The sequence below is a fragment of the Cardiocondyla obscurior genome, linkage group LG03, assembly GCF_019399895.1.
Source record: "Cardiocondyla obscurior isolate alpha-2009 linkage group LG03, Cobs3.1, whole genome shotgun sequence".
NCBI lineage: Eukaryota > Metazoa > Arthropoda > Insecta > Hymenoptera > Formicidae > Cardiocondyla > Cardiocondyla obscurior.
The window spans coordinates 11,364,183-11,385,313 of NC_091866.1; the positions used below are offsets into that span (position 1 = coordinate 11,364,183).

The following is a 21,131-nucleotide window of genomic DNA, read 5'->3' on the forward strand; positions in this document are numbered from 1 at the left end:
TGGAATTGATTCACGCTTATGTTCACGCTCTCGTTGACCTCTACTCAAGCGCGCGTAAGCGCTGCGGCGATAATTGAGTCGCGATTTATCACATAAGCCCGTGTGACAAGAATGCAGTTGCGCTCACTACGTCAAGCTATCCGTATCAAACTATTTAGCCACTTGGGAGAGGTGATAAATGTAAGAGGTTCAAGGTGCAGTTAGAGAAGAGCGCGTGGTTCTGTGCTTTTTCAAGACCCACGTCGACCCGATATGACGGACAATAGCCATTGTGAGTCCTAGCTGGTGCATAGAAATACGGATGAAAGAATTTCATTCATGAAACTCAGAATAAGTACCGCTCGCTTATGTTTTATTGCGCGCGAGCGAGAAAGAAAAGGGAGAAGGTGGAGAAGCAAAAGGAGAGGAAGAACTTTACATAAAGCGGATATGTAAAACGAGTTCATCAGGAAAAGCACTCGGCCACGGTTGAACGGCCAGTCAATATGAGCCATCGATTATCGTTTATCTTGACGAAAGAATCCGGGTGAGAGAAAAGCGGATCCATTTGATTGGCGCCGCTCGACCTAATTATCGGTCATCGATTAAAATGTGTTTTTGTTTTCGTTTCTTGCACTCTTCTTTTGCTGAATGTCTCTCCACTAGCTGACCTCTTGCCACTCTTCGCGTTCTCGCTCGCGTTTCGACTTTGAGCCTGATTATTACGTATATCTAATGTTCAAGCTCATCTTGCATTAATATCTCAGATATTTAAACGCTATATATTTCGTTGTTTCTAATCACTTTCGGTAATTAATTATATCAATTTTAAAGTTTCATTAAACTCAGTTTGCTAGTTAAAGATCAAAGAAAAGAAAGATTGATTAACTTTCAAAGTTTTTTATCTTTTCCAACATTTAAAATATATTGAATTCACTATGCAAAAAGTATAATACAAATATAAATATAAAAAATTCAATTAATCAATGAATTAATTCAATTTTTTATGATTCCGAGGACCGCGTAAAATTAGTCACAGACTCTTGTAAAATACTCGACGATACGATACTGACGTTCGCGCGGGAACCAATCTCAAGGCGATACTCGGATCCGGGTGTGCGGTCCGTTTAGCCCTCTCTTTCTCGGCGTCTTCATCCTCGCGTTGGACGCAAGGAGAACGGACGTATGTATCGACTGACGGACTTGTGCGCGCCGACGCTGGGGGGCACGGGGGACGAGAAGTGGCCGTGTACGTACGTACGTGCCTACGTGCGTGCACATGCGTGCACGTTATCCGGGTTGTCGGAGTTCCCACCTGCCCAACGCTTCGCGGTAAGCGGTCAAAGACCTGAGAGTCGCCTCTTCTCTTGCGGCAACGTCCGTGCGCCGAGAGCGCGGGACCGATCGGCATGTCACATTCGTCGTCGCGAAAGTCTCCTTCCCGGGGAGGCACTTTTACAACGAGAGTACGAGCACTATACGTATGTACACGTACTAGACATTCGCAGATCGCAGCTGTGCATTTCGCGAAAATGGCAACGGCACTCGAAAGCGATGATGAGGGGGAGGGCAGGGAAATGCCGGAATAAATGTAGAAAGCGCGCAAGGAGTCTTGAATTCTAATCGACTATCGCAATTCAAGCGCGATTGAGAAATATGCCTCGGGAATGAGAATCAAAAGCGTTCAATCGAACAAACAATTTATTAACTTCCGATCAGCCTTAGTATTACTTTTCCTACGAAGCTTACGAACTTGTATTATATTTTAATTTGACAAATTAACGAGTAAATTAATAACACGTGTAAACGTCGTTAATTGCCCCACAGCGCATTTCTTTGACTTAATCTTATTGTAAGAAAGAGAAAGGAAATTGGAAAGGTTCGATTTGAATAATTCTACGTTTCGCTTCTTCCGACTGTCTTTATTTATTAACGTATTTTAAAATCACGTCATATATACATATATATATATGTATGTAATATATATCGTCTATCGAAAACAGCCATCTTTTCCACAGTCCTCTGACAGGTGGAAGTCACGTGGCCACCGCGACAATTCCGAACCATGAAGTACTATATAGTACATGCTCTAAAGCTTGCTGCGGGTCACGTGCGGGGAGAGGAAAGCGGTCAGCGCCACCTCGCTGTTCGCGACAGTGGCGACGACGATGGTGGCGGTGCGAGGGAGAAGTTCGTCGCGCGACCGCTCCTCCACTCCATTCACCCGTCGGCCGCAGCCGCGTTCGGACATATTTTGTGACTCGCTGCATTCGCGTTCGCGTCTGCATGCAGTTGCGCCTCGTCGGTCAGCGCAACGCACAAAAAAAACAGAAGAAAAATATATATATATACACACGTCCATCTACGACGCGGGAGTTTTTTTTAAGCGTTTAGTGATACGTGATCTAGCGGTCAGTGTATTAGTGCGTGCTGTGATTTGCAGGAAATGTGTCACCCGACCGGCCGTTGAGAAGTGCAAGCCGCTCCGCTGCCGCAGCCGCTCCCGTTCGAGCTCGAGACTCGTTACGCGCGAAGGATCTACGCTCCACGATCCACGGACGAGATGACGGTCGCTGGAAAGGTAAGCCCGCCCGGATCTATCGATCGCGAATCGTCACGGGGCTCTCTCGCGCTTCTGACCGACGTGGCGAGAGAGATCGATTTTAGATCATCCTGCCGTGAAACGCGCTCGGCCTCCATTGTCGATTTTCGCTGATGTAGATTAACTTTAATTTTGATTTCATTTACTTTTTATTAAATAAAAAAAAAAAAAAATTTTAGATTGAAAAAAGACAGATAATTACTTAAATTAGAATTGAAGTTGAGTTACATCAACGAAATGGACGTAAGTCGTTCGGAGCTTGTCATATTTTTACTCGCCGATCGAATCAGCATAAATCTTCTTAATTACTTCAAGTTGTGTCATTTCCGATTGCGGCCGTGACAAATATTTGCCGTAAAAATAGTTCTCTAAATCCAAATCGTGATGTAATGCACCTGGATGAATTTCGGCGTGCTTATTTAAATCTATGATACAACTTGGGGATCTTGAGAAATTTCTTGGTAGGACGACACCGAATTTCACGGCGCAAGCTGTGCATATCGCGTTATCGCCCCGTCTCGTGGCGTGATGTTACACGCCGTAATCGGACTGACGTTAAACGTGACTATAATTATCCTCGCGATTAGCTGTCATCCGGTTTACATCGAGTCGGCTTCATTCCGCTAATTGGTCGTTCGATATCGTTGATAAACTCGGCGATATAAAAAAAAGAAATTGGGGGAGGTGATCGCGGCGAACTTTTAATTTTCCTTGTGAAAATCTCACCGTTTATCGCGTAATTAATCGCGAAAATTTAATGAACATGGTAATATCTTTTTTTTTTTGGTTTTTTTTGTAAGAAGATAATTTTACGTGAATATATGCTATAACGTGTTTAATTATTAAAGAAATTAATATTATTAATTATTTAAAAAGAAAATTTTGACCATTAACCTTTTATTAATTAATTTTTTTAATAAAAAAAAAACCAGCGTGCATTTGCGTGATAAATTGATACAAATAATTTGCATAACTTTGATAGTAATCTATCATCTGTCGCAATAGAGATCAGTTTTATCGTTAGCAAAGTTATTTAGGCATTAAATCATAGATATACTGATTTATCAAGTCATTTCGATTTTGTTCACATATTCTTTCTCTTGTGAACACTTTTTTTTTTTAAATTAACTTTGTTTTAATTACGTCTTGACGCTGATTAATTCAAAATATCAAATTCAGAGGCATCAAACGTCTAAACAATAGACACGTATTAAGGCCCTGGCTTTTGGAGCCATCAAAGTCTCAAAGATATCTCAAGAAAAAATACATCTACGACGTCTTTCTAAAACGTTCTTTCTAAACCAGGTACAAATTGTGCAACGGGGATAACAATTTCTCTCGACGTTCGCTGCGGCGTGAAATATTCTTCACGACAAATTGAGAGTATCCAGGGAGCGATTGTACAATCGCGACGTGCCCCGTTTTGTTCTGGTGACGGAAGAGGAACGTGCGACCAGCCGACCGATCGCAGTCGATCGCGCTGCTCGGTGAACGCGCGCCGCTCTCGAAAGCGCGCTTCCGGGTTGGAATACTTGACGCTCTGGCCTTTCACGCAATCGCGAGAGAGCACGGCGAAGTGGACACAGCCGCCAATCGGGCTCGCATTAATCACTCGAAACTCCACGGCCCGCTCGCGCGCATGGAAGTATGTCGAATCCGGTTGAATCCCGTACCACGCCTCGCGCGTCGCCGCGAGGATGAGCGCGGAGACGCCGATCGTCGGCGTACAGCGTTCGGCTAAAGACGGACCTTCGAGGGTATTCCCCAGCCAGGTCCGGTGGGCCTCGATGAATCTTATTTCGGTACAATCTAATTCCTCGTCCGCGAGCAAATTTCTTCTGTTAATTCCGAATATTATACAATATAAATTACAGGGACATTTGTCGCCGGAGATTGTACCTTCCGGAGTAACGTTCTCTTGGAAAATCGTAGGCGCGGGTATGCGAGCTACGCGGCGAATTCAGCATACGTTGTGGTTCGAGCTGAGTTCCTACGAGGTGAGGATCCGAGACGTCTCGCGGAAAGAAATTAAACGGAGGGATCCCGCCGTGGTCCCGACCTCCTTCCTGCGGTCAGACCGCAAGGAAAACGAGTCCCTCGCGATGACAATGATTCAGGTCCCCGACGTTTGGCTCTGTTGAATTCGCGATTGGTTAAAGCGTGCTTAAAACTCGTGCGGTGATTTTACTTTATTCCGTGTCGCGACGGGCAAAAATTGCTACAAGAAATTTTGTAAGAAGAAAAAAAAAAAGAAAGAAAGAAACAAAAAACGTTCGAGAGGTAAAATAACGTTTAGTTTCGTTTTCTTCGTTTCCGCTTAAAATCATTCATGCTCTAATGGTTCGACGGCTGAACTATTTCAGCGTTCGATAAGGCAAATAAAGAAGTTGACTCGGTTCCGATAAGTGAAAGATACGGAGGTGAGCTCGACCGTGCTCTCGTTGCGCGGAAAGTAATCCGGAGATTGCAATCTTAAGATGTTCATTTATCAGGATCTTCTTTAATTTTTAAATTCTCTTAGTTGAAGACGATAAGCAGACTACGTTTTAATGAACTCGCCGATATGCAAGTGACGTCGGCGGTTAATTAATAATATAGCGATTCAACATATTTTTTTTATTTTAGTAGTTTCTTTTATTAATCTTTTATTGATAACGCGGCATTGTTGAGCGTCGGCTTAACACTTTGGTTCTCTGTGCCAGGAATGAGAGTAATACGGGCGAGTAAAAGCCGAGTGAAGAGCTAATTAATGGAGGGACAAAGAAGGAGGGGACGAAAATAAAGTTACAAGGATGACGTGGAGGTTGTGCAAGATCTCTCTGTGTATACATCCTATAGCTGGCGTCACCGCGACTCGCGCGCGAGCCGACATCGGAATAAATTAGGTGGCCTCTCGTACCGGCACCGAACTGTCCCTCCAGTCCTTTGCCGTCCTTTTCCGTAACGTGTCTTCCATCGTGGACACCGCGGAACCAGTTCCGAAGACGCGACAAAGCGACGACAAATTCTCAGAAACGGTCCGTCCCGAAACAATGACGAGGCGTCAGGTTTTATTCTCTTTCGAGATGTCCCAAGACCCAATTGACAGCTTCGTTAAAAACAGCAGCGTTTTACGTTTTACGATGATGAACAAAACACGACGTGCCACAAATGAGCTGAATGTAAATCGCGAATTTTACACCTGCAACGACCGCAGAGTGGGAAGAGACAAATGGATATTTCGACGCGAGTCGTCATCGGGTTATTATTTTATCATCTATTTGACGGAACGGAAAAGTCACACGACCTGAATGCACGTACGTAGGTGCCTACTTTACGTTTCTTTATGACAAAACGAATAATAATGTTGTGAGAGCCGGCGCGGGAGAGAAAGTGCGGCACCGACGGAACTTTCTTTGGAAAATCACCGCCTTCCGGCTGATCTATCTTTTCGCGGACTTTCTAGCAGAATCTCAGCCGGGTGCAAATCTGCGCCCGATAACTTTTCGACAGAATCATACCGAAATATATATGTCGCATGCGACCAGCGATTCCGGAAGCCGTTGTGGTATTTTAACGCGTCGAGGCTTTCGTGCGTAATTTATCGCGCGGAGAAAGAGACGCTTCCCATCCTTTTCTTCTTCCTTTCCCAATTTCGACACTGATACGGGAAACGCGAAGAAGGCCGTGGGTGTATCCGGCAAATCCCATGACGCAACACGGTTACCACAAAAGAAAAGAAAAAGAAACGCAAGCTCGATTAATATTTTAATAACCCTCAGCGTTGCATAAATAACAGGAACGTGTTCTCGTTAACTTGCGCGTTATCGTGATCGAGTTTTACGGTTGAATCTGTCGCGGATACAGAGAAATGTAACACACGAACGACATTGGTCGATTTTTCTACGGCCGAGTATGCCGCGCGAATGAAAAATTGAAAATCCTTTTCCTTTGGAATCTCGCGAGAAGTGGAGGGTCTCTCGATTCCAAATGTGATTGCGACTGAACAGAATGCTTCTCTCTTGCTCTTTCCTCTCTTTTTTTTTTTTTTTTGCCTTCCCACCCCCCGTCTCTTTTTCCTTCTTTCTCTGTCACGGTATACGTCGTCCGTCGTTGCTCTTCACGTGTACCCGATACGTTAAGCTAGATCCGGGAGTGGTGGGCGACAACGCAAGGTTGTCGAGAAATTCGTTGCACGCCGCCGTGCCGGTTCGGCTTTGGTTTCGCAATCGGCTGCCGCTGCCCCGATCCACCGGTTACGGAGAGGTGAGGGGAACACCTCGAATCAATGAATTTCGCCGTGAGGTCGCATCTTCCGACACGTACCGGATCTTTCGACTCGCGAAAGCCCGCAGCGAGGCGGCTTGTGCGAACGCGTGCATGCGAGAGAGAGAGAGAGAGAGAGAGAGAGAGAGAGAGAGAGAGAGAGAGAGAGAGATTCGCGTTTTATCTGCTTCTAATTTATATTAATAATTAATAATAAATATCACAGTCGGCATTTCGCGGACATATAAAATGTCGCATGCATGAATTTTAACTCTTACTCTCGTCATATTATATTTATCAATTTTGTATTAACTTTATATATATATATATATGTATATATATATATGTTAAAGAATTTGCAACAGACGCATTTTTCTCTCCGTCAAGTTTCACAATAAAAGGCGCGCGTGATCCCTCGTGAATTCAAGCTCGGGCACCTCGCGGCATCTAAAACTGTTCCGACAATTTATTGGCCTTACGTAATCGTCTAGTTGCGTTTCTCGTCCGTTTTGACACGTGAGTGACGCAAAAATTCTCATTGTCACTCTACACCTGTAACACTATGTCGTTCCGCCAGCGGAACAAGCATGATGACCGCTGCGATCTCTCTCTCTCTCTTTCTCTCCCTCCCTCCGCCCTCTCTCTTCCTTGCCCTCGCCCTCACGTCTCTCTACTTTCACCTGGATCTCCGCTAATGGTTACATCCGCCAACCTGGGAGAGCTATGCCCCATTTACGATAATTTCTCAAACCGGAGACGAGTCGCGCGAATTATCTTACGCAGATATCTCTACGCAGATATTTCCGAGCATTTTAAGCAGCAATATTACGTCCGACGTTCAAGAAAAAAAATATTACGGTTATTCGGGAAGAGCTATTAATTGACACTAAACGTGATTCGCACAAAGACAAATTTAATTTTGACAAAGTAACTATAAGAAAAGATTAATCCTGCAACTTTTCAGTCTCTCCGGTTTTGATTCATTTATTAATTATTATTTATTTCTCCCGCCGTACAAAATTAACGTGTGCGACTCGCTTACAGAATAATCAACGTGGAAGGACGGATAACAGCGGGCTAGGTGGAACGTAATGAGTACAACGGCGGACTCGGTTAAGTAACGGAACGCAAACGCACGATGAGGGAAATGGCGCCGTCAAGTAGAGTACGTGGATCGGCTTGTCGTGCCATTTGTCGATTGGATGCTCGTTGCATCTTGCGAAACCGTCCACTTCCGCATTGCCCGGCGGGTTTATTGACACCCCGGACGCAAACGACGTAGGCTCGCTCAAGGTGAATGCCTGGCTCGTATTCCCCTAAGAAATCGATCTGCATTTTTTTTTTTTTTTTTTTTTTTTTTCCTCCGCATTCGAACGGGCTTCTTCATCCCACGTCTTCTCGAGCTCCGCGAACTTGTCGCCAATATCATCAGCCACTTAAGCACGCGGCTCACGTCTCGCGCGGCTCTTTTCGATCCTCCAAGTTTGTTGATTCAAGGACCACGTTCGGAGGCCGTGAGGGTCTCCTTGATTTTTTACGTATTACAGTTTCATCCCCGCAGCCGTGTATCCGTAAGTCGACCAAGTCCCTTATTTGTTGCGCCTCGTTCGTACGAGCCCTCCTCCTCTCTTGCCCCGCGTTCTCCACCCCGCGCGAAAGGATAGATGATAAGATCTGTAGATATGAGATACAAGGCTGATAGCGCGTCAGCCTTAAAGGAGATCCGCGGATCTTTCTGCCTCCCTCCGCTAGTGTTGTAGCAGCAGAATCTGACACCTCTAATGTTTGCAAGATAGAAAACCGCTATTTTTCACGTGCGGACTCACGCCTCAAACTTTCACGCTCAAATTTTTAATATTGAAATTAAAAGAGTTGGATTTAATGTGCAGAAAAGTGTCAAGCGAAAATGATAAAACCAGTTACTTTATTAATACAAAAAAATTAAGCTATTGCGTTATTCAACGTTTTTATGAATAAAATTAAATTTTTTTTTTTATCTGCGGAATGCAAAACTTGTTAACAAACCGAGCGATAAGGATAATCAAGTTAGTATTTCTTTTTCTCACAAATTGTGACGCAAGTTGACAGCAAAAATAGAACAGTGTTCGTGTTCATTAGATTCTATTCGGCTTCTCCACTGTCAATTTGCTATGAGATTATACCAGCGAGCTCTACTAATAAAACACTAGCTCAATGCGAGCACAGTTGACGCCAATTTACTGGTAATTTGCCGCCAATCTACTGGCATACCACAAACAGTTTGCTTACAGAATATATTTATAAAATTGTATCAATCATTCGTTCATTGATTCTATAAAGTAAAATCTTATAGCTGTTATTTTTCAGATTAAAAGGACTATTTTATTAAGTGTCTTCGTTCAATATCTTAATAGACCTGTATTGTAAACAATTTTTGTCTGTCTTTGCAGAGATACGTAGACTGCACAGTACTGGGCACGGGGAATATGCCGGACGCCGAGGATTCCTCGTACGACAGCGACTACGAGGCCGAGGATACAGCGACAGCAACAGCTGCGACGACGACGGCGACGATGACCGCGGCAGCGACGGGACGACGTCCACGTTCGGAGTCGCAGGTGTCTCCAGCACACCCGGACGTATCCCGCACCACGTCCGATACCCTGGCAGCCGAGTTCGCCGAGTACGTCACCATCCAAGGACCATTGCCCACGCAGAGTCCAGGTAGGTCTCTCTAGAGTCTGATATAAAATACTGCAAAATTATTGCAACACTTTTGCTGACAGATAAATAAAAAGATTTTAAGAAGTAGGTACACGTGTCAATTGACATTAATATAATTGTTTTAGGATACACCGCGCGCGTGGAATTCGCTCTCAAGTTGGGCTACACTGAGAAATTAGTACAAGCGGCGTTACAAAAGCTGGGTCCAGATCCGGGCCAGAATGAGTTATTGGCGGAGTTGATCAAACTCGGAGCTACTTGCTCTCCGAAGTTCACCGACAATCCCGAGGAAGCGGATAGTCTGTTAGATGCCGAGGTAGGCATCGATGAAAGTGGAGGATCGATCCTGACTTTAACGACAGCAACCAGTGCCACAGCGACGAATGCGATCTCGTCGATGGACCTGAGGCCCGTTGTCATTGACGGCAGCAACGTCGCTATGAGTCACGGAAATAAGGAAGTATTTTCCTGCCGTGGTATCAAAATCTGCGTCGATTGGTTCCGCGCCAGGGGCCATAAAGAGATCACCGTCTTTGTGCCCAAGTGGCGAAAAGAAGCTTCGAGACCTGACAACCCGGTCGCCGATCAAGAGATCTTGAACGAGCTCGAGAGAGACCGTTTACTCGTATTTACACCCTCCAGGTTGGTGCGACGTATAAAATTCAGAAAAATTTAAATAACTCATTTAAATTTACAAAAATCTTTTTCTCGTATTTATTTTGTCTTTAAAATTTTTTAACTTATTTTTTTAATACGTTTAAAATTTAGATAAAAAATTATTTCAAACATTAGTAATCGGATATAATTCGTATGTTAACTAAATTGATATAAAATCAAATTTTAAAATAGTAACTATAAAAAAAAATAAGATATATTGCTGTGCAAGTCACGCAACGAGAAACGAAAATGTACAACTAAAATTATTGAGGCTGGAACGATGTCTCTTCTTCAGTCTAGCACCTGGGCTTGCTTTGCCACCGGCTAATATTATCCGGAGCTGGAATAACCGGCCTCACGTTGTATCTGTCCGCGCACGATCTATCCGCATGGACGACTTAAATCGTCTCAAGGATCTCTCATTCCTCTTCCCTTTCTTTTTTTTTTTTTTTTTTTTTTTTTCTGTTCTTCTCAGTATTCCATTTCCAGAAACAAAAATGAGATACTCGACTACGTGTATCGCGAGTTCGGTCTGCGAATAAAATAAATTGGTTATTCGGATATTCTGAATCTGTCTGAATGCAAATAAATAAGTACATTAATTGAAAAACATCTAACTCGTGTGGTATACCTTTCTTGTAATATTTAGATTTTATACATGATATTTTATATAATTGTTAACGATGTCATGTATAATTTATGTAGAATTTTTTAATGCTAAGTTATGTTTTATTTTCTAATATCTGCAGATTAGTGGGTGGAAAACGTATGGTGTGCTATGACGATCGGTATATCCTAAAATTAGCCGCGGAGGTTGATGGCATTGTCGTCAGTAATGACAACTATCGGGATTTGGCACAAGAGAATCCTGAGTTTAGGAGAGTCGTCGAAGAGAGAATTCTGATGTACAGCTTTGTAAACGATCGATTTATGCCACCGGATGATCCACTCGGCAGAAGTGGGCCTACTCTGGAGAATTTTCTCAGAATCACTCCCAAAAAGGTCGATCCTGCTCCTCCGTGTCCTTATGCTAAGGTAATATTTTTATTTTGTTCTTGTATTTATTAGTATTACATTACAAATTTTAAATGCTGAAATTATTATTAAATTAAATAAATATTGTACGTTTAAAATTTAAAAGTCAAATGGGCGTTTCTTCAATTTTCAGAAATGTACGTACGGTAACAAATGCAAATTTCGGCATCCCGAGAGAGGCCCACACCCGCACAAATCTGTGACAGAACGATTGGTGGAGCACGCTCAGCGTCATTTACAAGCACGCGGGCCCAGTCTAAGTCTTCCGTTGCCGTCCACAAATGCATCAATGTCTTCGCAGCATCCACCTCTGTGCAAAGCCAGATCAGCCGTGCCGCCGACGGTTCAATCTTTGTCGTCCGTCCCGAAAAGTAGATCGGTAGAAAACGTTACGTCCGACTTGTCTGCAACTAGTCCCGCCATGTATAATCAGCAGATGTCTCCTGTCCAGAATACTCAAGGTAATAATTAAAGATAAATCAATATTCTTTATTTTATTTAAATTTTCTCAATAATTTTTCTCAAATGATTTAATAATCTTATATATTATTGTTAAAGGTTACCCATCTGCAGTGAACTGGACTACGCCAAGAATGAGCAATCCTGAGCCAGAACCGGTGAACATGCATCGCAAATTACAACGGCAATTGACTCTGAATCCAGCGTGCGATCCACGGCTTTATCGATATAGACGATATCATCATCATCAACAACAACAAACTGGTCAGTCACCACAACAGCAGCAGCAACAATCGGTCATTAATTCACCGCATTCTAACGTGCAACATCGGCCATTAACAAGACTCGCCAGCAATGAATCGTATCCAGTTACCGTTATGAGGTGAGTGAATTTTATTTATTTGTAAATTTGTTATTTAAGACATCTTTTGTGATTTATTATATAATAAAACTTGTCAGCTGGGACCATCCCGATTGCCTTCAACATCATCACCAACATGTGATGCGTATCGCTTCTGCCCCGGATTCTTATAGAGCTTGGCCGCCGTGTGGTACTACCTTAGTACCACCATCACGGGTGCAGAGAATAGGCACCTCAGATCCACAGCTGAATCTACTACCATCACCGCCGTCCACGAGCTTACACGTGCCTTGGGGCACACAGACCCAGGATGTTCGACGTCGCCTGCACTATCACCTCGCTAATATCTTTCCCGAGGAACAAGTACAGGCTGTCATGGCGCTTCATCCCCACGAAACCGATCCCCAACAGATTTGCGCTACTATTTTAGCGATGTTTCCCAAGAATCAAAATTGACGAGATTATGAATTGTGCACCTAATATTCACGAGCTGAAACATTGAAAACTACTTGCATAAGGTAATTTTCTACTATTAAATTTTATAGACATTTTTATTGTAGAGAATTTTTCATGCAGAATGCAAGTTTAATTATTATCTGCATTAAGGATATTAATTAACCGAATTAAATTACAAAGAATATTTATATTTTTTGGATTTCTATATTTTTCTCTCTTTTTGGCTATTTTTTTATGAAATTAGAAAGTTTTATGAAGTTTTTTTTTGAATTTTTAAAGTTCTTGTTGCATTTTTGTCCTACTAGCTAAGATAAGTTAGTATTTTTTGGACGAAGAAAGCGAGAAATTAAAACTAATATTTTAATACAAAAATCTAAGAGACATCCTGATTTTTCAGATGTTTTCTTAGATTTCCGCATTATTTGAGAATAATTAATGAGAGAAAAACGGTTGTACACGATAAATGTGCATTAGTCTAGGGCATTACAATACGAATTCATTGTTATATTATTCGGGGAGTGAACAGAAAAAGGATCCGTACTTTAATCTGTCGTTTTTAAACGTAATAAACATCTGCGTCATCGAATTATCGTCTCACATTGAGCCGATTAACTTCTGTCTTCTTGACCGTACTCGCAAAATCGTCTTGTTTTTTTTTTTTTTTTTATTAATTTATGCGAGACATTTCAATTATACATATTTATGTATTTTGTCGTAAAGTAATGATTTATTATAAAAATTTTGATATTTAATATCGTAACAATCATAATAGTAATTATCTGACTTTAAAGTTATTTAACAGATAATTTTATAGTATATTATTAACTTTGTCAAGTAAAAAAGAAAAGCAACATTGGACGCTACATAAGACGATGCTGCGAAAATCGGTCGTTTATATTAGCGGCTGTGAATTATGGAAAACCCATATGTATGTACGTATACATAACTATGTGTATAACATATACATGTAGAGCTCTGTGTACATATATGTATATGTATATCGCCCGGCGATATTAATATAGTTCATATTAATATAATACGTAATATACAAAGAGTCCAATTACAGTCAATATGTATAGCATCATCTTTTTCCCAAATAAAATTAGATCCAATCTTTTTTCTTTTTACAATATAAAAAAAAAATCATTCTTATTGATTGCAATTGGACGTTCTATATGTGTATAACGCACGAAGAGCATTTCGGTAACCTGAAACAGGATGAATATATCGTGCAAATTGTACGAGAATTAATTAATATTTAATCGAATTTTATATCGCTGTTTATCCACCTTACGTTGGAGAATACTGCACAGTATTTTAATCTACTGAATAATCACGGTCAATTACATGTTACAGCTGTAGAGCTTATTAAAAGGAAGGTGAATTTTCGAATGTTACTTTAAATTGATTGAGTCATGATGTGTTAAGAACTCTTATTATTTAATTTTTATAGTTTATTTGAAATATATCTTTTATTCGAAAGATATCAAAATAGAGAATGTAGAACTTTGTTATATAATGATGTAGGCTGAAATTAATCCTTTTATGCCAGATATGTTTATTTTTATAATAAACATACCGCGGTATTTTTTTATAGCTAAAAAAAATGATAAATCTATAATTAGTATGATTTTACAAGTTGTTTTATATAAAAAAAAAAGTTATCAAGTTATAAGGACAGTGCGTGCGTCTGTGTGTATACGAAAAAGTCACTTTCACGTGAGAAGTTAATCAAAGAAAGAAATGTGACGCAAATATTTGAACAAACAATTTTTGATTTACAGTATAAAAAGATTTTCATAACTTTTTACCGAAGATTGGGCGATCTTATCACCCCCTCGTCTCCCCCATGTTTATTTAACATAAATACTACATAAGATTTTAATATATAAAAATATATACATACACATACGTGTGTGACATGTGTATACATATGTATAATGGTAAACCTCCCTTCTTTCCATCTCGGAATCTCGCAATACCGTGTATTGCTGAAAATCCGCGAACTGTGAAGTGAACGCTATGGGTGTGTTTTACTTAACGCCTGTAAAACTCGTAGAATCATTTTATCTTTGTTATTTAGCTTTTTAAACAAAGGCTAATAATGCTTATGAGCGTTGCAAAGTTGAGTGGACTCTATATAGTATGTTGTACGTAACAAAAGAGTGAAATAGAACATTTTTTTTTACTCTATTAAACTAAAATGGAGAAAAGCAATAATCATTTCGATTATGGAGAATTATTATTATTAATATTATTAACTTTTATAATCGATGTTACTCCGTTTGCATATGTGCGTGTGGAATTTGTACCAATGTTACTGCGGATGGATATTTCAAATAAAGGTCTTTTTCTTTTATTTATGTTGCCGGCGGTCAAATTTTGTATACATTGAAGAGATATTAATTCTAAAAATTGCCTGACTTAGTGTAATTAAGGTTTCAAGTCTGCTGCTGCAATCCACCTTGTACATACGTACGTGACATGCGGACGTTCTTCTATTTATTCAGTTTTGGACGAATGCTCTGATAGACGAACTGTGACATCGTAAAATTCTACGTCCTAGGTAATCTGAATAATTGAAATAATTTTGATAAAATTATTTCTGTAAACCTTGAATCAATAGATCTAGAAATCGAGTAGAACGAAGAAGTTGAAACAAATTGCACAATTATATATTGCATCATCTATTATCGCAATAATTTCATTATAAATGTAATTACGAGTACGTCGTAGTAGAAACACGACAAAAATATTTTATTTTCAATTTAAAAAAAAAAAAAAAACGTTAACACATTACATGTGTACATTAAGAACTCAGTTTAAACAATAACTGGGTTGTATTTTTTTTTAATTCGAACAATTGTTATATATATTTGATTGAAATGCAATCAAATTTTATTTTGGCCCAAGTCCCTGTTGTATACATTCGATACTTTCTATTTTTCTTTTCGCAATAGCGTATTTCGAAAGCGATAAACGCTAAAGTTGCAGTTTGTGAATTGTAATCAATTTTATATAATTGCTAAACTAAAAAATACAGTAAATGCATATATAAATGCACTATAAATATGTAATTCGATAATTACAATTTAATACTCGAGCAAAAGCTATCGCGAGATTTATATTATGATTTGCACTTAAAGGATCGTAACAAGTAATTAATACATTAAATATAATTTAGCATCTACCGCAAACGAGATACACCATTGAAAAAATCATTTATTATGCCGCTCGATCACTCTATCAATTCCTCAGTATATAAATTAAACAGTCACGCGTCATTACATGTGCGCAAAAACTTTACATAACCCATTGTATACGAAAATGCAATTATTAATTTTTTTTTCTTTAATATCCTAAGTAATGAGCATTTCAAAATTTTTTATTATACTGTAATTCGAAGTTAAGAAACAGTAAGGTAATTAGAACTATTTTGTGATAAATGTATATTGTACGAAAAAAAAAATTTTTTTTTTATTTGTTTGGTCTCATATACGTGTCTCGTGTAATTTCATAAATTCAAATAAGGACTGAAATTCACACAATCTTCTTAATTATTATCTTAATGATATTATGAAGAATTATTAAATCACTAAATAGTTCTAACATTACCAATTACTAGAAATTATTAATACTTCTAAATATCTGAAAATTTAAATATCTGTAAAATTTATATTTTTAATAATTAATCATAAATTTGTAAAAAATTTTTTTTTGTTAATGTTTTTCACGATTTGTTCGCTAAATAACGATAAAAACCATTTTTCGATTCCTATGTAACAAATTTCTTGCAATGTACACATGACCAATTACATGCATTATACATTTAATAATGCGCCATATGATACTAAAAGTTGTAAAATTAACAAATTCGGTACGAGTCTATTTTTATTCTCTCGAGAATAAGAAGTACGAACACAACCATCGACTTTCATTCCCGTTCCATTTTGTTTTATTGAATCAGAGAATTCTTTCGTAGAATAAGAGATACGCTTGACTTTGCAGCACTGTAGTTTCGTCTACTTCTGATACACTAGAATAGACAAAAAATACTAATTTAAAAAATGTCGTCAGCTGTCAATGTTACTGCGTGATTTTTTAAGAATAAAATTTTTACGACTCAAGCTCACCGAACGCATAAAAATTTTTTTTTTAAGTTTAATTAAAAAAAAATTACATCTAATTCCTCAAACAAAAATTTACTTACCGAGAATCTGATACGTAATACCATCTTCCAGGCGGTGGTTCCACAACGGATGCAGTTGCTTCTTCCGAATCCAAACTATTCGATTCGTTATCTGTCTTAGGATCTTGATTTTGACGAAGAAATTCCCATCGAGATTGACCTGGGCATATCGACATTCTCACCTAACATAAATGTGAATAATTCAATAAGTAAAATTTTTTTAACTTGTTATTTTATAATTAATTATTTATAAAATTTGTTTTACTTCTATAAAATGTCAAACGTTTTAATCTTAAAATTTTTTAGTTATTTAACACCGAATACAAATGTACCTTGACATACGCAACGTAGTGACCACCATGAACGGTCCCCTTATGCTCGACAACTCCATAAAGCGCATAAAGTCGAGGTTTTTTGCGATTTATGCAAACTGGTGCCAAATTTAACAATATCGGAAACGACACGTGCTTGTAAACTTTCCGAAAACCAACTCTTTGCGTTTGGAATCTCTTCAAATGCAATATCAATATCGGAGGTACTTGAGAAATGAGGTATTGCTTGGTACTCGAAGTGCGCACCATTTTCGATGGGTCTTCTTGATTCTGACAAAAAAAAAAATCGAAAAGCAAAAATAGGCCAATGTCATTGTATTAACTTTAAAACTCATCACTTTCTTTTCTATTTAGATTACCTTTTTCTCACGAACCGTGCACGCTTCGCACACGACTTTGTTACTTCCCGACATTAGCTCCAATGCGGTGAATTGATTCAAGCATGACTCCACGGAACACTCGCCTTCCTTGGTCTTATATCTGTCGGGCATTTGATGCCCGGCGATTCCTAGCCTAGACATTTCCGCCATTATATCGCCGAGATCATTACTCAGCTCCTCGTGATTATCTCCGTTGGAAGTTCCGTTATTATATTTTCTTCTGTCATATTTCTCTGAAGTAGTATCCATCCACGTCTCAACACCGTCCAATCTAAAAAATATATCATTTATTTATTATATTAATAATTAATAAGCAAAATAAACTTTCGAGCTGAAATTTTTTAAAATTAAAAAGTTAGGACAATATTTGAAATGTTTATATTTGATATATAAATATTAGAGTGTCCGACCTTTCGGCAACTTCTTTTTCATCATTGACAGGGCTAGTGGGACTTTCCTTGGAAGCAGCTGAGCTGCTTAGACTCGCGGTAGGTACGTCGGGACTCGTGATTTCAGAATTAAGAATCATGGAGTTGGTCAACGCCGTAGTCGGCGCTTCATTCTCAGAATCAACCGCGCCGACATTCCTATCAGTCTTCTTAGACGGCATCCTGATTTGAGTTAAGTCCGTCATCGACACGTCAGTTGGACTAGGGCTAGTTAACGCGTTAATGTTCACTGAGTTTCTAACTTGTGCTGTGCCTAGATTGTTGTCTAGATTATTATCCTCCGTGCTGACCGCATTATTGAAGTCGTTTTTAGTATGATCAGGATGGCGATCAACGGGAGATACAGGACTGGTGACAGCAGATGCTTTCTCCGAGCTATAACCGGACTCTGCGATTTCCGGATGAGAATTGTCCACGTCAATGTTATCTTCCACGTCCGTGTCGCTCTCCCCTAAAAATAAATTTTTTTTCTGTACAACTTTTATCACGAGAAAATTAATAAAAATGATGTAATGTTTTCTTTAAATTCTTTTTGACGTCTATAACAAAAGGGAAAGAGTTAACGATTATTTTTAACGAATTCTAACCTGATTTTATAATATTGTCGTTGTTCTCTTCCACAGGATTATTAAGATCCGACATGTTAGAATTGTTATGATTCTCGTGTCTTTTATTCTTTCGATTCTTCCTAGCTGCTTTTTTTTCCTTCTTTATTTGCTTCCATGATGTATCAGAGGTTTGACAATCACGTTGCTGAATGTTCATCATATCAAAAGCGTCCTCGAATTCGCTATTCTTTCTTCTACATTTCAAAACAATTACATATTTCTTTCAATATTTCTTTATAATGTAAAAAAAATTAATTATTTTAAATTAACTAAATAGTTTTTTTTTTACTTTATACTGTCGCATGGAAATTAGAAATATCAGTCTTATATAGGAAATAACGTTAAAAAAATTTGAAAAATTAGTTTTGACGAGGAAATAATTGAAATAAAATGGAAACAGGCATTACTTTAAAACTGGAGGTTGCGGCTTGTCTGCAGTGACAGGAAGGCTCAAATCGAGAAATGGCTCGGTGCGCCGCGACGAATGTTGGCAATCTAGGCACTTTAAAGTAGATACTAATACACCGCGAAATATCGCATCTGGTCCTAGCGGTCGCATACTAGCTTGATTGCTATAGAATTTCAGGCGAGATTTCAAGCCCTTTTCTACGTAGTCTGGCTTTATTTTCTCGCTGAGGCCAAAATCCTGCAAAATTATGCTCTGGTATCTCTGCAGAGCAGAGTAATACACAAGATATTAATTTATTAAAGAGAAAAACAAATTAAAATAAATATTTAATTGAAAAAAAGCTTTTTCGCTTACTCGAAGATCTTCATTTCGAACTATTTCCAACAAATGTCGAAGAAACTCATGTGAATCATGCTGCCCTCCGTCTGCACAGTGAGTAGTTTTTTTCTTGAGTTTACAAAGAAGATCTTGAGGAACACTTGTTGTATGACCAGACCAGTTTGACATTCTTGCTATAATATCCATGAAAATTTCCGTGAAACTGCCACGTTGTGCTCTCAAAGTCCCTTCAATTGGTGGCTGTAAGACAAATAAAAGGATTTTTTTTCTTTTTGTAAAAAAAAAATACAAAAAAAAACATTTTTAAAATTAATTTTTACATATCTTATTGTTTTGTAGATTTATTCATTTCCAATTAAGAATCGTAAAACAAAAAAATAATTTAAATAAAAGTTAAACATACTAGCTCTACTTCTTCTTCATCATCGACAAATTTGTGCTTTCCACCTGGTAAAACAATTTCCTGACAAGGCCAACCTAATCTTAGGAGCACGTCCAACAAATAAGGCGTCTGCGCTAGACATTGAAGTACGGCATTCATGAAGCAAGTATTTCCTAGATTTTCTAAACCCTATTGCACAATTAAAAAATTTTTTAATTATTAATATATACTTTAAATTTATTACATATATTTCTATATATTTATTGTAAAAAATTACAAAATATCAAAGGTTATTAAAAATAACAGTTTAAAATTAAAGCAGACAAAAAAACATTAACTTATCACATATTGATTCACATACTATAACTTTAGGGAGATCATCTAACATTTTAACATGCTTCTTTTTTTCTTGGAAATCCATTATCATTTCCTTTTGGCACTGATTTGCTGGCATTTTTGGCTGCTGATATATTTGTGGCATATTGACACACTTTTTGATAAATTCTACTATTTCTAATAACTTTTTCCTATAAAACAGAACAAGAGTAATTTTTTTTTTTTAATTTATAAATTAGTACATTATTATATTAAAGCTTTTATACTAAAATGTATGATTTGGCCTTGGTTTTAGCTCACCTACTATTCGGATGAACCTCAGTTTCACATTGATAGCACCAGACATTCCAACGGTAAGAATCCATAACCATGCAGTGGCAGTCACTGTGAGGTTTTTTATAATGCTCAAGTGCATGCTGCTTTTGTTCTTTGCCACATCCTTGTTCACCACATTGCAGGCAGATCCACAAAGGCTTCAAAATACTAAGCTACAAATTAAAATATTTTATAGTTGGCAGTGTCTAATATGCTTTTTAGTTAAGCTTTAATATTTATAATATTATTTACCACTTCTTCTGCCGTCTTATCGTTGGTTTCTACATTTTTGCACATCAAACATTCGTTCAATATACCTGTCTTTTTCAGATTCTTCTTCACTTTGTTCAAGTTGATAGCTTTTGCCGTATGCGTACATCTGGCATCTGCTAACAATCAATTGATATTATATACTAATTATAATACATACTTATTGGGTCAATTATAATATTACTCTATAAATTTTATCCGATAAACGCTTCGCGTTCTCAATGTATCGCAAACTTCTCTTTTGAACCTCTCTCCCAAAGCCCCTTTTTCTTCCGCATAACTTCCGTAGAAATTGGAGACTCTAGGTGTGGGCAAACACGCGTTTCTAACCTGGGTTCGCCTCCCCGCAGGAGTCGGCGGAGGCCTCGCTGATGTCGGAATTCGCATCCGGCTGCCTAGTTCGCTTCTTGCTCATCTCGCCGCGGACGTTCTCGTTGCCGTGGGTGCGCGTTCGTCACTTGTTTCCGCGCCAGATATCCCTTCGTTTGTCAGCTAAATTCTGACGTTTGCGTGCGTAAAAAAAACATGTGGAAACTCGGTTCGCTCGTCACGCACGCGCGTGTATCCACAAAGTGAATCAAAGTGTACCAAGCGTATGCACCACCACCGCTGCAACGTGACACAT

The 21,131-nt window shown here is 38.8% G+C and overlaps 2 protein-coding genes across 3 annotated transcripts; one reads left to right on the plus strand and one right to left on the minus strand.

Moving 5' to 3' along the window:
- Positions 1–11: 11 nt before the first annotated feature.
- Positions 12–13,823, plus strand: Regnase-1 (Regnase 1). The gene is made up of 8 exons (XM_070674954.1): positions 12–271; positions 2,423–2,560; positions 9,256–9,529; positions 9,655–10,171; positions 10,936–11,221; positions 11,355–11,682; positions 11,780–12,062; positions 12,140–13,823. The coding sequence occupies exons 2-8, from the start codon at positions 2,543–2,545 to the stop codon at positions 12,495–12,497; spliced, it is 2,064 nt and encodes a 687-aa protein (XP_070531055.1). The 5' UTR covers positions 12–271; positions 2,423–2,542; the 3' UTR covers positions 12,498–13,823.
- A 1,545-nt stretch (positions 13,824–15,368) lies between these two features.
- Positions 15,369–21,076, minus strand: Usp16-45 (ubiquitin specific protease 16/45). Of its 2 annotated transcripts, none has more exons than XM_070674947.1 (13): positions 20,837–21,076; positions 20,489–20,622; positions 20,222–20,409; positions 19,947–20,112; positions 19,607–19,774; positions 19,219–19,443; positions 18,863–19,125; positions 18,435–18,649; positions 17,809–18,298; positions 17,378–17,669; positions 17,019–17,288; positions 16,708–16,868; positions 15,369–16,533 (listed from the first exon to the last, which is right to left on the minus strand). In XM_070674947.1, exons 1-13 carry the CDS (start codon positions 20,919–20,921, stop codon positions 16,461–16,463), a joined length of 2,730 nt encoding a protein of 909 aa, XP_070531048.1. In that variant the 5' UTR covers positions 20,922–21,076; the 3' UTR covers positions 15,369–16,460. The 2 variants fall into 2 exon arrangements, with proteins under 2 accessions (XP_070531048.1, XP_070531046.1); XM_070674945.1 differs by having other exon boundaries at positions 20,489–20,625.
- Between the last annotated feature and the right edge of the window lie 55 nt (positions 21,077–21,131).